Below are 17,133 nucleotides of genomic sequence, written 5' to 3' on the forward strand. Positions count from 1 at the left end.
TTTGGACTTACACTGCACAAGAAATACAGCAATGTGGGGTCAAAAATTACTGGGTAGAAGTGTTGGTTACCTGTGATGCCAGGGCTGGATGGGTTTGAAACTGGCTTGATGCCTTCTACTAACTGTTCCACGCCCTTTGTAAGTGAGTTTTCAACCAGGATATCGGTTTCATCAAGATCATCACATGTTCCTCCAATCTGAAGAAAATGTAGTTCTCCACCTTAAGCAATAAGATGATGCAATAATTAAAATGTAAAAAGACTTTGCTTTCCTAAATCAGGAGTTTATTTATAATGAAACTATTTTAAAAGAGTAAGTTAAATATAGGTCATGTATGTACACCAGCAAAACTATGCATTTTGGGGGGGGTTTCATGTCTGCCAGCATCAATGCAAGCACAGTGCAAGACATGGCCCTTATGCTTTACCCACCTTCATGTAAGCATGCCAACACAGTCATGAATTACCATATGGTGCAGATATCATGGCTGCACGAACAATGTAGCCCCTTTCAGTACAATTTATCTGTTAAGTGCCTTTTTCTCCCCTAATCCTTATCCCAAAAAGCCCCTCACTGTCACCCCCATTGGGAAGTATCAACTCCACACCTTATACTTTTTCAGTTTCTGTAGTAAACCCTAACATATCATACTTTTTTCAGACATATGGTTTGAACCTTGTAGTCCATTTGTATCACATATACTTTTAGAGTTATCCACGATCAGACAGGTCATTATTGCAGAAAGGGACAGGTGATATCTATTTTGCAATAATCCCACCTACCAGTCTGATCGCTCTGGTTTTCTGGCAAAAAGCTGAATTGCACATGCACAGCATCACCTTTGGTTGCCAGGATTACCGGCAATTCTGGCATTCCCTGCATATGCTAGGATTGAATCCAGATGGTCCAAGATTGGAAAAGAAGAAAGTAGTAGACAGCGGCACACTGCGAGGTAATGGGGACAGGTGAGTAACAAACTCAGATCATTTCTAATATTCTATGTGTTTTGGTGAGGCATCCATGGCAAACTAGGATGAAAATGTATTTTTGTACCTTACCAAATCCCAAAGTTGACATATAATTTGAACACCTCCAGATTTTTATTAATGCTACACTGCAACACATACTGTAAATTCTGGCAAATAATAATTCCCACAATTAAATGCCTGTGTGGGATTAATTGCATCACATTCCAAAAACAGTAGGAGACAGTAACAGAAGGCCATAAGGGTTTTTACTGATGAAAGCCTACATATTAGCAGGTATGAAAAAATGCACAATTGCACACATGCAATTTTAGGTTTCAAGCATTCAAAATGATACCCAATAGTTCCATTTAAGCTGTCCATAAACACAGCAATAACAGAGACTTTAAAGTCAAAAGAAAAAATTATAAAAACCCAACAGAAATAGAAAGTCTACTAATGAACTTAACTACATATATCTGGGGGGCAAAATAATAAACCACAGTTATTCAGAAAGTAATTTCAATTATTTTAACCATGCATTTGACTGGTTAGTCAAATTAAACTTTCATTTTAAAACACTGCTGGCGGGGAAAAAAATCATGTGAGGACACAAGGAAAGGGAGGCAGTGAGTGCACAAAATAGGTGGAAGGGGAGTAAAGAAAGAAGTGAGGGAGGATTCTAATGGCTGCTTCTAGAAGGATAATGTGCAACATCACATTTCGCATCAAAAATGCACAACTGACAAATCTGCAGCAATTGTGTGATACTATCATGTCAACATACAACAAAATCCTTGAAGGTTTCCAACACCTTGTTGCAACTATGCCACAAAAAATAACAGAAGTTTGGAAGGAAAAAGAGGGTGCGACCTGATGCCAGCAAGGTGTACCTAACTGAAGATGAATGTACTTTTACTGTTCATTTAGAAGTTTGGTGTGAAGTTCAGCTTTAGAACACACATAATAGTTTGCACCATCATCACATAGCTGTGTTTCTTACCTTTAGTACAGGCACATAGTCTATCGGTGCCTGAACAATACACAACTGAAACAAAAGGATCCGCTTCATCTGTACCTTCCTTCTTTGGTGGGTCCACCTTAGCCATCACCTCAAAGGTAGAAAGATCTATGATTTTTACAAATCCACTTTGAGTTGTTACTACTAAATGTCCCAAGCTCAGCAAGTCAGATTTTTTCTCTTTACTGCTGAGATTTTTTGGTGTCAGTGGGGCTTCTTCTGAGGATTCCTCACATTCATCCTCTCGGTTCTCTAAAATATCAGGCTGTAATAAAATAAGTGAGGTAAGTGCATCCTGAGGGTCTTTAATATGCAAGATCTTTACTGGCTGTTCTTCCAAGGTCACTATTCTGGTGGTATAATTCATTTTGTAAATTAACAAGTAGCCACCACTAACACTTCTCTGGTCTGGTTGAATTATTAAAGGATCATGAACATCTGTTGAAGACTCACAAGGGATAACATTAATACTTGTTCCATTCACAGCTCCAAGGCTGTGCTCAGCTTCTCCTTTCCTCCTACTGCAAAGAGCAGAGTTTAATTTGTTTAAATTATTCAAGGCCTCAACTTGATTTATTGCACTCAAGGACTCTGCAGGACATTTTTGTAAACCTACTAAAAGATGGATGCCATCAGCACAAGGAATAATGGAATCTACACAAAGATTTTCCTCCTCTGCAAATTTAGGCAGGCGCATACATTGCACAAGTGTTCCAGGCTTGGGAATCATCGAAGTCCATTTATCTGTGTCAGGGGAAGTCAGATTGGCAGTGGCCTCAGCAAACTGCTGTATATAGGTGACAGGTGGATCCTGAAGAAGCAACTGTTCCTGGTTATCCAACTCCATCTCAATAATCTGTGGAACAGTAAATCCATCATCATGTAAACTTTTGCTCATAATATTGTTCATCTGAGAAAATAGTTTCCCTGCTTTTTCATCAGACTCTTTAATGCTGTACAGCAACATAACAGGTAGAGTCCTTTTTACCATAGGAGAATTGAGATCAGAATTTGTGCCAGATTCATTGTCAGTGGAGCCCTGCTCTGAGGAGCTTTCTCCAGGAGTCCTGGTTAAAGCGTCAAGTGATCTGCGAGAATTGCTACTAGTGGGGGAGGAAGCTGGAGACTTGTATGTTAATAAACCACCAGTCAGTAAGCAAGGAAAAGGAATGTTGTGCTGTTCCAGGTGCTTCTCCTTTGTCTTTTCGCTTTTACAACTCACTAAAGAGGGATTTGCTCCAAGCTCCTCCAAGTCCTTAACAGTATCCTCAAGAACATTGGCAACAATCTCCCACTGTAGCTTCTCCGGTTGTTGGAGTATGCTAAGAGCCGTTATGTCCAGGCTCATCTCCAGAATTTCCTTTTGAGATGTGTGCCCTGTGCAGGAAAAAATAGAATACTAAACTGGTGAAATCCTAGAAACAGTAAAAAAAAAAAAAAAAAAAAAAAAAAGGCAGATAAATTTATATACTTACCTCAGTATGCATTTTACAACAAGGCATTGCAGTGACTATTATTAGTTAATGCAAATCAAAACACGAAGAGCTGGATAATTGGGAGGGTTTATGTTCCATAAGCACAGATTATTTGAAATTTTCAAGTTTAATTATACCAAAATCCCCCATGCTCGTTCATATGTATGCATGTATATATACACACATACACACAATTATATGGTTTTGCAAGGAAGTATAATGTTTAGGGGGAAAAAATCATCTAGCATGGTAGGCATATACAACCTGAGATAACTCGGTCATTACCAATTTAATAAAGTGAAGTAAATAAAATATATACAAAATTCTACAGTGAAGAAATAAAAGCAGAAGCTTTGGCAGTTTGCTGGTCTGAAGCATTAGGTGGGTAACACAAGGAGGAAAAACATCTACAATGATCTTAAATATGAATATTGTTGGTGTTCATTAATCTACAAAGGGTTAAAGACCGTATACAAACAACAATTTTAAGATTATGCAATGCTCACAAACTAGTTACAGCATGCTAAAAATAATAATACAATTAAACTGAAAGACTGAACAAGTATGCGGTATTACAAAGCTACTTCTGAGCAAACCCCCAATCTCCTGAAACCCGTTGGACATTGGAGATCAAAGTGGAGATATCTGGCTATAATGCACAGCTTCATGTTTTTAGAAAGCCAAACAATATATCAGCACAAAAAACACACAACTGTCAAGCATGTGGTGGGTGGGTGAGGATTTGGGTTTGTTTTGAGTCACTGGACCTGGGCTGCTTGCAGTTACCTAGTCAAAAATTAACACCTCTGTATACCAAATCTACAACAGAATGTCTGAAAAGATATCAAGGTATGACAGTGGCCCAGTCAATCGCCAGGCCTCAACACAATCAGCTGTTATGGAAAATTAGAGGAGCTGTAGATGAATGAAAGCCCACAAACTTTACATTAACTGAACTAAGCAGTATTGTAAAAACAGTTGAAAAAAAAAAAAAAAAAAAACATATTACATTAGTTATTGGGTGTTTACCAGTTAAAGGTGTTTCCAAAAGCTAAATCATAGGATGTACTTAGCTTTTCACACATGACATTTCTATTTTGCCTACCAGTTTAAATGCATAAACTGTTCTAATATTGATAATTCTAATACCCAATCCAAATTGTTATCAAAAAACACAATGTTAAAAAGAACATATATATTTATTTATGTTACCTGTTACAGAATCAGACCTTGAACGCTCTTCACTATCTGAATCATCAAGCAAGTCATCACTGCAATGAATATAAAAAAAGCAAAAAATATAAATATATAATAAAACACAATATTAGCAGGAATTTAACGTAAAATAAAACAACTTTAAAAATGTTTTTTAAAGAAAATCAGATTTCTGCCTGATGTAGTACAAATGATAAAAGACATGGAAGAACGCTACAGAATGATCTATAATAAAAAAAAAATATATATTTTTTTTTTTTTTTATTTGCTTGTAATTTTTTACTACCCTGGTTTACATAATTGTTTTCAACTGTTTAATGTCCAACAGAGCCATGATCCACAGGAGGAGAGAAAAACCAAAGTGGTGCAGAACTTACTAGGCATAAATGGTACAAATCTGTTGTGCTCTACCCCAAGTGGCAAGAAAAATTGCCTCCGAGCATTTTAGAGGCTGAAATTGTGACCTTCTAAAAATGAAAGTTGCATTTGGTCTCTAGAAAAATTACTTGTTGAGTAACAACCATGCAGCCAATGAAATTCGAATCCCACATCTGCACAGATGTTCTGCTTAAAATGGGTAAAATAAGGTCAGTTATGGCAGCCTATACGTTTCTTATAGGAAAGGTTCACTTTAACCCCCCTGGTGGTCTGATTCTGGCCGTATTTCCATGCGGTCATTGTAGACCTATAATTCTTAGGCATAACTCACCGACATATGTCTAATAGTTATTAAATTTAATAAACTTTGCAAAAAAAAAAAAAAACACAAAAATCCGTTAAAATAATGTATAATGTAATATTATACAGCAGCATATATAATATAATTATATATATATTATATGAAGAGTTCTTTCTATTGGACGCAATACAGCTATTTTGTATTGAATCCAATACAAAACAATTTGAATTTCCCTCGGCTAAGTCCCAGCCGCACTGACGTCACCGGGAATCCCCGTAGGACGTCTCTGCACTTCGCGGCTGGACATCGGAGGAGGCAGACATATCCTCAGGACCTGCGGGGACCAGCAGGACGCCAGGGGACAGCGACAGAACAAAGTGGGTTTTTAGGTACCCCAAGTCTGACTCAGGATTACCGCTTTTTGCAAGTAAAATTGACCCCAAGTCAGACTCGGAATTACCTCTGGGGGGGTTAAGTACTAAAATTGTCATCTCTTTAATCCTTAAGCAAGCCCTGTTCCTATATATTTTCTCTCATCTCTCAATACACAAGAACATTGATGTGTAAACCCACAGCTTATTTAGATGTTAGTGTACTAAAATTAGACATTTTAAAATGATAATACTAGTAAGTTTCTTTAGGTTAATGTACAATGCTCACTTCCAAGTGACCAAGCCTTCTTTAAATATTTTGTCTCAACTACTAACTACTTGCCTACTAACCACAATCTCTAGTATGCAGCACTGGACTAAAAGGGTTTCAAGGTACCAAGTTTATGCAAGACAAACTATATGTGACAATGTAAATAATTATTTAGAGTCATTTTAACAAACTGGGAGAAAAAAATTGGAGAATGAAAGCTGTCAGGAGGAGAAACCTGTTCCATGACCTGTGTTAAACAATGCCATTTAAAGGGGAAACAAAGTTCCAGTTTTCTGTTTCCAAGGTCATTATTGCAGAGACAAGTGACGTCCCTTTTCAATAAACCCTTCCTGTGTCTGATTGCTCCAGGTATATGGCAAAAAAGCTGAGCTGTGCATGCAGGAAATGAAAGAACGCCCACACACCTGTGTGGGAGTTACCTCATCCTTGCCTGGCCAATCTAGATAGCCAAAGTTTGTTGACAGGAAGAGGAGAAAGGGGAAAATGGCAGCACCCTGTGAGGGAATGGAGACAGGCAAGTATTACTTAAATTGCAGGATGCAATGCTTCACAACTAACTTTTCATTTTCTAAATAAACAAAAACTTTCTGCCACAGTGTGGACTATTTCAGTAAGACTGTACAGGTAGGGGATACTAGTGGTTATTCTCAAAACATTTAGAAAAAAGGCTTCAAACATCTAAAATTACAATCATAGTTCTCCCCAGGGGGAATTTAGTCGGTTGCTCCGCCCGGCTACGGTGCCTAACCCGCCCACCTCGCCTTGCTACTCTGTGCTCAGCTGTCATCGGTTCGGAGGATTGCTGCTGCGATGAGAGGTGAGCACACAGTTCAGCCTTCATGTGAATGAGGCACAGGCAGCCCCCATCTAATAGCACCAGCTGGTATTTGTATTGAAAAAAAGAAAAAAAATCTGCCTGTGAAATGTATCCACTGCTAGAGCTGTGTGTGAAGTCTGCATGTCATTCTGCATCCTCACAGCTCTGTGTGTACAAACCTCCATATCTCCTAAACTGTATATTACAATGACTTGTAATTTTCAGGATGCTCAGGATGCCCTTATAGATACTAGTTTTTTCAGCCCCCCAGCTTTAAAGAACTTTAAGATATGGGGTCACGAATATAAAAAGTTATGAAAATTGAACTTTGGGGTTGCTGTTTCAGAGGAAAGTGCGCCTTGTAATCCTAAATTGAAAATGCAAATTGGGGACCCCGGGGCCACTAACATAGCAAGGAGCATTGGGGTGGGCCCCTAAATATATACCTACCTGTCACAAATCTATACCTATGAAACTACCGTCAGCTTCTCTTCTTTGAACCCCCATTTCTCTGAGGTGGGGTGGTACAAAACTGAAAATATAGGTGCAAGTGGCTGGCACATTCTCCCCTTACAATCTCATTACTAAAGCATCATTAAAACATAAAACACTCTGCCCATCAAAATGGGCTTCCCTGCCCTGTTACACATTCCTGTCCACTTAACTAACATTTTGAACTTCAATTTTTCCTGGAATGGGGAGGTGTAAGAAACCAAAATATAAGTACAACATCCCCTAAAACTTCATCACTATGGCATCATTAGAAAAAAAAAAAAAACTCTGCCCACTAAAATTTAATAGGGTTGAGGTACAGGAAGGTTACAGTCGTGTGTAACAAGAAGGTGCATTTTGATGGACAGTTTTTTTTTTTGTTTTTTTTTTTTTAATGTTGTATTGATACCATGGTGATGAAAGGTGATAGCCACAAGTGTCTCCCACTTCCACCTATATTTTTGTTCCCCTGCACCTCTTCATTCTAGAGAATGAAGAGAAAATCGGGTTTGAGGTAAGATGCAGACAGATATGTGTAACAGAGCAGGCAGCAAATTTTGCTAGTAGAGATTTATGTTCTCATATTGCCATAGTAATGACATTTTAGAAAGGTTTAGCCACAAGTGTCCCCCACTTGCACGTACAGTTTAAGTTTCCTATGCCTGCACGTGTACCTTAAAAATGTCAAGTTAATACAACCAACCGTTTAGGAGATCCGAAGGTTTGAACACAGCGAGTTGTTAGGATGCAGAATATGACAAGCAGCTTTTACACATAGCTTTTTTGGGGAGGACCACTCCCCTTCAGTCCTTACTTCCATTCTGGTAAAGACAGAAGGGAAAATCCGCAGCCTCCTGGGATATTTGTGTGACATATCACAAGAGGCTCTGCACTGCTCCTTCTGTGCATGCATCTTCAGAGGCTTTCTTATAAAAAAAAGTGTCCAATCTCAGGCATGCGCAGTGCAAGTTAGCATCAGAGAAAAGGTGGAAGCTGAGCCAGCATGGGCCTGGTGGGCTAATTTTGTAAAAGGATCAAGTGAAAACAAAGTTCACTTTAACTAGATAGATATAGCCTCAGGAGCACATCTGATGTTAGGCTGAATTCACACCGGCAGTAAGGTTCAATTTGTCCATTCCTCGTGCCAGGAACCACTGCTTCTTAAATTGCCTGTTACCAATCCTAGGTGCCTAGCAGTTGCCAGAAGTTACTCAGAAGGGGTAAATGATTTTTACTGCTAATATGTACTAAGCCTAACTTGTTACACACCATTCTTTATACTATTACACTACTACAAAGGAATACACTCTTAAAACTTAGAACACTAGAAAGTTGGGTCACAATACACGGCACACAACAGTTGTGGCAAAATACAAAGAAAGGAAAAATTGGATATACTAACAAGGAAGGCTATACAAAGTATAGGGAGAAGGAAGAACACTGAAACAATAAGATATTACTGGATACCCATGGCATTAACAACTGGGAGCACTAAATTTGCCATGTTTTGCCACAACCCCTTTTTGAGCACCCAGCTACAGCTTCCCACTATACCCGGCTGAAAAAAATTTCTGGGGAGTACACTGGTTACAAAAAAAAAAAACATATCCCTTAGTTTTTACAGAGTAAGAGGAGAAGGTTGCCATGGAATTATTTTACTTTATTTATGTGGTAATTTGAGTACACTCTTACCTGTCACCTTCTAATTTTGGGATATCAGAACAGCTGGAGGAACCTTCTAACCATGCCAATGTCGGTCTTGTAGGTTCTACTGTGGCACTGGAGTCTCCAGAAAGAACCAAGAGCTGAACAATAACAGGGTCATATGCGTTTACCTCGAATTTTAGGTGTACCTAGAAATAATTTGTAAGATGTAATACAAGAAAACAGAACTTTGGTACTTGAAGATTTTAGAAGAGAGGAGTAAATACCTTCATTAGCTTCGAGACATCCCAGACACAAATTTTGCCTCTTTTTGTTGCCGCAGCAAGAAAGTGTGGACAGTTCCCCACTCCATAACAGGTTATTCGATCTGTGCCATCTGTACAAGGGAACTGGGCAGGACATGTGGCAAGGGTAACAGAGAGGGGTACATTCTGAGTGTGTTCACCCTTCACAAATGGACAATTTGGGGAATGCCTCTCATGTTCTGACCTGTGAAAAAGAAAACTATATTTTACTTTACAAAAGGATAGCTATACCCTGGGAAGTTTTATTACGAGTGGAAAAAAACTTATGAAAGCCTTTAAAGCTGTTACTATAGTACACATATATAATTGTATGAAGGTAACCAATAAAAACAGCAAAAAAGAAAACATTGTTTCTGTTTGCTGACCTGAAAATGCTGAGGAACTTCAAGGACTCTTTCATAGACATCGCATTGTTGCAGCACATATGTATGGACAAATTAGTGTTATTGTGCACTGTGCTAGGACACACCAGAGTAGTTCAGAAATTAAACAAACTATTCTTGGCAGTGTACCTCACCACAATGTAATTGCAAATGTGCTAGGGCAGGGGTTGGCAAACTGCGGGCCTTTAGGGCAGATACAGCCTAGTCAGTAGTTTGTTCGTGCCTAACCCCCCCTGGCCACTCTGGCCTAATCCCGGCCCGCAACCAGCGGTGGAGCTGGAACAAACTACCAGAGTGTGTGGCTCTTGAGCCTCCGTGTGGTGGCTCCCTTCCCTATTTACCGCTGCTGGCATTAACACTTCCGCCGTCGGGATTAACAGGGAACATTCCCTCTCCTCCGTATGCATTGCGGAGGAGAGGGATTTCCCTTCAGGGGGCGGAGTCATTAGGGCCAGACTTGAGAGAGTCCGGCCTAATGTTCTCCTGCCTACCCCTGAAATTGCCTAGTGGCCAAAAAAGTTTGCTGACCTCTGTGCTAGGGTTTTTTAGAAGAATAGCATTGCACAAGTTGCCATGCACAAAGAATATGCCATTAGTCACAAGCTGAAATACACAAGCCAAATATGCAGGAATTTTCAGAAGGTGTTCAGCAATAACAGTTCCATATTCATATAATTATGGATTCTATTATTCCAAAAAGGATAACAAAAGAACTCGAGGCTATTATTACAGAAAGTGTTGTCAGATCAGGGGTCATATAGAGCAGGTGAATCTATCTCAAAACCAGGAGCTCATTTGCTCAGTAAACATGTGATTGCTCAGCCTGGGGAAAAAAAGGCCTGGAGGTCTGCTGTGGTAAGCCAAGTACTGCAAAACCTGGGATCACAAGAAGCTGTGTTTGCTTGTTTCTGGCTTTTTTGTAGTTACTATAATAGACAAGGAACACATATATAAACCACCATAAAATCTCCATTAACCTTTTGTTAACATTAATGCTGGAACGATTCTAATTTCTCATTAACAAAACAATCAAGCCGAACGTGTGGTGCTGCCTCCAAGAAAAATGGAATTTCACATTGTTGACGTTGATGTAGTTCAATACACTCAATACAGTAAATGGTAATATATACAATGCACAGACTAAAAAGAAGTAAAAAAAAATGTTTTAAATTCTATAGGTGGTATTATGAATTGGCAATTATCAAACAAGTAAACAATTTTCAACTAGAACAAAGATTTAACTTACCAAGGTTCATCAGTAGGTTCCCAACAGACTAAACACACACTACAAGTAAAACACATTGCGCGATCGTCTCCTGAGGATGCTGGCTGTTAAAATATAAACATATCAAAATTTTAGGTGGAACATTACATTTTTAAAGAAGAATACTAACTTGTTACATAGTTCACAAAACATTTAAAGCTAATCAACAAAGTTTGCACAAAGAAAAAAAATACTTTAATGTTGCTGCAGTAGCAGAAGTGTTGACGATAATTTGTTTTAGTAGTAAGACTGCTTTAGTTTAGTTACAGTTTATTACTTGGGTTGTTACCAACATCTGATGTAAATTTCACGTCAATAGCCCCATTAGAAATATATTTATTGAGAGAAATATTACCGTGTTAAATACATATTTTTCCGCTGTAAATCTATGATAGTCAAATAAATTTCACAGTATAAACCACTCAACTGTCTTACCTGGTGATAAAAGCCTGCTTGAGCCATGGGATCTGGCTGAGCCCACCTGTAGCCAACATGAGGCCATGATGTGAAGGTCTCTCTCCTGTTTGCTTCACTATACATTAACGACCTAACAGGGTATAGAGTAAAAATTAAAACAGTGCACATAAGATTACACAATGGCAAAAAAATTCTTAGAGAAAAGCTTAAATTCTGAAAACTAACCATATTGCTGATTTTATATAGTGCTAGGTTCATTGCACTAATAGTTTTAAAAACAAAAAGGTGCAACTGTTCCTTAACCCTTTTAATGTCACGAATGTGAGGGTTAGGGCAGGGCAGAACTGCCTACACAAGGCATATTCAGTAACAATCTGGCAGAATTTTCTAAGGTAGTATCCAATGCTTTACTTTGTCATCCTCTACTAGCACCTGCCAGCAGCTAAAAAAGCGGCTGCCAAAAAATGAACTGTTAGGAATAAAACAGGTACTTCTGCATCTACTTTGTTACAGGCTAGGTTTGCACAGACTTTTTCCTTTGCATTAAAACTCAACATTCAAAAGTGAATTATTTAAATTTCTAATAATTCCAATGTGCCAGCATACACTGGAGAATTTTGAGCTTTGTGCTGCAAAGAGAAAACGAGTTGCAAATCTTGTCTAAAATGCCTATACATGCACATAATTTTAACAGAAGCATTTAAAAGTATCTAAATGTATTTACTAAACTTTTAGGGCACTATTTTCATTATTCGTTATACATACGACTTCCTCTTGAATACATTATTGAAATTAAAATCAAAAGTGGTTTGCGGAGATTCTTGTATATTAGTGTGGATGGGTCTTACAAGGACAGATTGACCTTACGGTTGCTTAATTTGATGGGATTAATCGATGTCCCATGTGTTCTAAGGAAGCAAACCTTATTTGCTTTTATTTGTATATTGATTAACAAAAATGGTACTTTAAAAGTAAAAAGAGAAATTTAGTAAATAAATTTAGGTGTTTGTAATGTGGATGTGGCACCATAAAATTATAGTTATTTTTTATATTTGGGTAAAGCATTTATAAGTGTTTATGGGTGTTTATTTTTCAGAGAAGAGGGAAAGAACACCAACTTTCTTAACCTGGTGGTAATCCCGAGTGTGGCTTGAAATTAAATTTCATTTCAAAAAGCGGTAACCCTGAGGCGCACTCTGGCTGAAATTGAGGGCTTATTTGGTCCCCATGAGCCTGCAGCATCCCTTTTGCAATCCACAGACGGCATCAGCGTCCCCTGGCCTTGCATTCCTGGCGTGTGAACGTTAGGGATACGAGGCCATGGGGTGATGATGCCGGACAGCCACGTTATGTGTGTATGTGCGGGCAGCGTACGGTTTGGGGTGGGGGGAGGTGGCCAGCGGGACATTTAAAATGAGAAGTATCAGCTACAGTTGACTAAACATTAATTTTATCATTGTGGCAATAAACCTGGTACACTGTTGGCTAAGAGGCTATGCACGCTAGCAAAATTTACTCCAATTTCCCTACGCACTGCTTGCAAGCAATCCAGTAGCAATCCTTTGGACATTGTCCAGGAATTACAATCCCGATTATCTGATCTTTATTCAGCTCACTCAGATATAGACTCCAGTAAAGCAGATCAATTTTTTGCTAATATTGAATTACCTACTATCAACACTTCAGACCTGGATATGTTAGAGGGGGATATTTCCGCCCTCGAGAATGCAGCAGCTGTTAAATCTCTAAAAACTGGTAAATGTCCCGGCCCCGATGGCTTCTCCTCATCATTCTTTAAGAAAATGTCTGATGTTATTACACCTAACAAATTCTTTTCAATGACTTGAAACAGGGGGTTTCTTTCCCTCCAGAGTCTTTGAAAGCATCTATTGCTATGATACGGAAGCCATCAACCGACCATACGTCATGGGCTAACTACTGGCAAATTTCGCTCCTAAACGTAGATCTAAAAATATTGGCAAAAATTTTAGCATCTAGGCTGAACATGCTATTAAGTAGCCTAATACACGGTGACCAAGTAGGCTTTGTCCCTAGGCATCAAGCTGGGCATGGAGCCCTGCAGCTATTGCATTTGTTCAAAAAAACCATATACAATTTAAGCAAGTAATCTACGCTTGCTGTCAATATTACTCCTGAAGAAGCCATACCTGGCAAAACGCGTCAAGTATATCCAACAACATGCTTTGATGATCAAACACTGTATATGGTCCACAATATATATGTTGACAAGTTGTTATATGTCTAAAGGAAAAAATTCCTTTGTCTGTGGTTGAACCCCAAGGATAATAAGGTGGTTCAAACCAACTTTTGATTACTGTGTATTGTATTAAGTAATCATATGACTTCAATTAATATACCCGACCACTAGTTGTGTACAGTGGCCTTTTATAATTGACAAATCCTAATATAAACATTGTTAATGTATGTTTAATACACCATTTGTGCCAAAAACCCTGCTTAAATCTCTGTCTTTGTTGTTTACACTCCTGACTTAGATCGCAGGCTCTTTCATTTATGACAAGCAGCGACCCTGCCCTTTTTGTTTATTCATTCTCATTGTCGCTAATTTAGCTTTGTAGAATTTTTTTTCCCGAATTTATCTACACCATTGCAGGTTTCCAGTACACCCATTTTACCTGTATTTGTTTCTTAGTTTTTGTTGAACTGTTTACCTATGCTTTTTTATTTTTTATTTTTCTATGTATAATGATAGTTTTATTTTATCATTGTCTGTTGGATGGTCTGAAAAATTCTAATAAAAATGTATTAAAATAAAATGAGAAGTATCTTTAAATGCCAAATGTACCGCTTTGACATTCAAAAATACTAAAATAATCATTTTGCCAGGGAGGTTAAAAAAACTGACTTGTTTTTAAAATGCCTGGGTAAATTCATTTAAACACAATATAACTTCTTTTTCCCCTTTCCTACCTTTTAAATTTTCCTATTTTTTTAATTGTATGTATATAGTAATAGGGTAGCATGTGATGGCGTCCTGATTTAGCAACCAATAGGCTTAAACACTATCAAATGACAGAAGCAATAAAGTCACTGCCTCTCAGCTTGGCAATACCTAAAACCAAGTATTTTGAAGGCAGCCGAGAGGCAGGACTGAGCAGAGGATGGGCTCAAAAAGGCATTACTGGGTCAAGGGGGGACAAAGTGGTTCCCACTGGCACTTTAAGCACTGAAACTCAAGTGCACTCACATTTGGGTTGAACGGTTTTTTAAGGGCACTGCAACACGCAGATGTGTGGATTGTGCATTATCACAACACAGGTAGAAAGACAGCCATAATGTTTTTAGCTCAATACCATTTTATGCAGTTTTTTTATTCTCTTGATTCTCAACTTACTGCAAAGAAGTATGGTCCTAAATATTTCTAATTTGATAATGGAATACCATTTTATCTATTACATTATGTTGATTATGTGTTTTTGTCCCAAAAATTATTTCAGTGTTTTCTTAATAACATTTGCGCAACTATCATGGGATCTAAAAAATGAGTGGGACCATCTTTTAAATCCTGTGGTTTCAAAAACTATATGGTGATACTGAAACTTTTGAGCTCACCAGGGGCTTAAAATTCGCATATGAACATCATATTTTTCTATTATGATTTGGTTTAATAGGTGTCTTTTTGTATCACAAGAAATCACAAAATACAATAATGTCAAAGTTATGTTACAACAATGGATGCATTAGACATTTTTTTTTTTTAACATACCGATCTACAGACCGACCAGGTCCAACACCAAGTTCTGGCCTAGCGCTAGGCAGCAGATAGGAAAGTCTGTCCATTATAGAAGAGGCTACAGGCAGTGCAGCAATGTTTTGATTTATTTTTTTCAGCTCATTCACAACGGCACCAGTCACAGACTTTAACACATGATGAGGAAGATGAAATGTGACAGTCGCCCACTGCAAAAAAGCAAAGATAATTTTTTTTTTTTTATTAATAGGGAGTTGGCAATTAATGTAGGAGTTTAAAAGGTATTTAATTAAAATTGACTGTATTGCATGAATTTGTATATTGCCAAAACCAATTTTTAGCACAACAATTACATGAATTTAATTATCCTACCATCTAAAGTCATTTTGAATCCTTGAAACAACCTATAACTATATCAAAGTGGACTAAACTCAAAATGTTTACTTTACATAAAAGGGTAGACAACCCTTTCATATAAAATAAAATTGTATTTTTAAAAAAAATGCATGTGCAGGGAGATCAGCAATCTTTTCCCCCTATCTATGTCAGCCGATTTTGCGCCTGCACAGTATGAGATCGGGTGACATACAAAGAAGTACCCGGAAGGGGGGTGAAATAAGTATGGCAGTGCCCGGTGGTTCCTCTGCACCAGGTTGAAGAAAGATACCGGGATGACATGGGACCCAAACAAAGAAACCTCCTGATGGATCTGCGAATTCAAGGTAGTTTTTTTTTGCATTTAGTTCTGCTTCACAAAGACTTAGACAAAAAAGAATGCATGAAATGAGCAATCACTTACTACCAAAACTAGCCAAAGTAAAAGGAAGGCTTGATTATTCTCCTCTGAATTTTGTGAAAGACCATTTCCAATGACAAAAGTCTAATGTGTGTACATAGCTTTAGGCAGCATTCAGATGGAGCATCTGGAGAACGGCTAGGTGGTACAAGTTCTGCCCCCTCAACCCTTGCTCTTTTTATTACTGGATAAGTGCTTGCCACTTGGAATAACCATTACTATCTGGAATACCAAAAGCTACGCAGGCAGAGCCGCAGCTAGCCAGTCTGCAGATGCTCTGTGTAAATGCAACCTTAGACCAGTTTGAACTGTTGATGTATCTTGCCAATTCCATGCAATCTGGGTCTCGGCAAGTATATTTTATATAGGCATATTTAAAACAAAATACATAAGCAGTACAGTAACAAAAGCTAGAAAACAAGTTTGGTCCATAATTTGATAAAATCATTACTATCAAGCAAACAAAAAAAAATACAATGAATAATAACTATTTACGTGTAATGTGGTTTAGGAAAATAAAAATAGATCAGTGTATCAGATAAGAGTACTTTTATCAGAGAGAACTGGCCATATGGGGCACAGAGAGAGATGGAGTTAAAATTAACTAAAAAAAAAACCTATTCTTCAAGCAATCATGTGTTAGTACTAAATTGGCATTATTAAAAGAAAAAAATTATGTCCAGAAAACAATCAAATGTTTTGCATAAAATATCTACAGGGCTACAAAAAGACTTCCTACTTAGTTTATAGTTTCATTACTTTGCATTAAATAACTGCACTAGAAAATTTTTGAAGGATATGGTAATGGCTAGAGTTTACAGCAGGATGCTAAAGTATGGGGCAAAGAAAAACTAACATAATTTTAATGTATTCGGAAAGACATTTTCTAATTACAATAACCACATTACATTAAGGAGTTCTGAAAATGTTAGTTGATAAGGTAAATGTGGCCTGAGGACAATATATTTTGATTGTGTACACAGATTTTTAAAAAGTGTATTTGCATACATTTTTGTAGACCTTTGTAGACTTTGGGGGTACTTTGAAAGAAAATTCTTTACATTAAAAAGGTATGAACTTACATCTTTGCGTCCCCTGCTACCTTGTTTCCACGATTATAAGGCACTCTTATATTTTTTGAAATGCCAAAATATGCCCTGGGTCTTATTTTCAGGGGATGTCTTATTTTTCCATGAAGAAGACTACAGTACACATTTATTGTTGAAAGTCACTCATGATCACT

At 37.8% G+C, this 17,133-nt stretch overlaps 1 protein-coding gene across 2 annotated transcripts in view; it reads right to left on the reverse strand.

Moving 5' to 3' along the window:
- BIRC6 (baculoviral IAP repeat containing 6) overlaps positions 1-17,133 on the reverse strand; it is a 164,217-nt gene that overhangs the window by 130,729 nt on the left and 16,355 nt on the right. For both annotated transcript variants that reach the window (XM_072409256.1, XM_072409254.1), the window contains exons 4-11: positions 15,110-15,303; positions 11,380-11,491; positions 10,927-11,009; positions 9,259-9,481; positions 9,020-9,180; positions 4,674-4,732; positions 1,969-3,363; positions 71-220 (exon numbers count right to left, since the gene is read on the reverse strand). In XM_072409256.1, the coding sequence (XP_072265357.1) occupies positions 71-220; positions 1,969-3,363; positions 4,674-4,732; positions 9,020-9,180; positions 9,259-9,481; positions 10,927-11,009; positions 11,380-11,491; positions 15,110-15,303 (2,377 nt within the window). The remainder of the gene's footprint in view (positions 1-70; positions 221-1,968; positions 3,364-4,673; positions 4,733-9,019; positions 9,181-9,258; positions 9,482-10,926; positions 11,010-11,379; positions 11,492-15,109; positions 15,304-17,133) is intronic.

The sequence above is a fragment of the Pyxicephalus adspersus genome, chromosome 4 (genome assembly GCF_032062135.1).
Source record: "Pyxicephalus adspersus chromosome 4, UCB_Pads_2.0, whole genome shotgun sequence".
Classification (NCBI taxonomy): domain Eukaryota; kingdom Metazoa; phylum Chordata; class Amphibia; order Anura; family Pyxicephalidae; genus Pyxicephalus; species Pyxicephalus adspersus.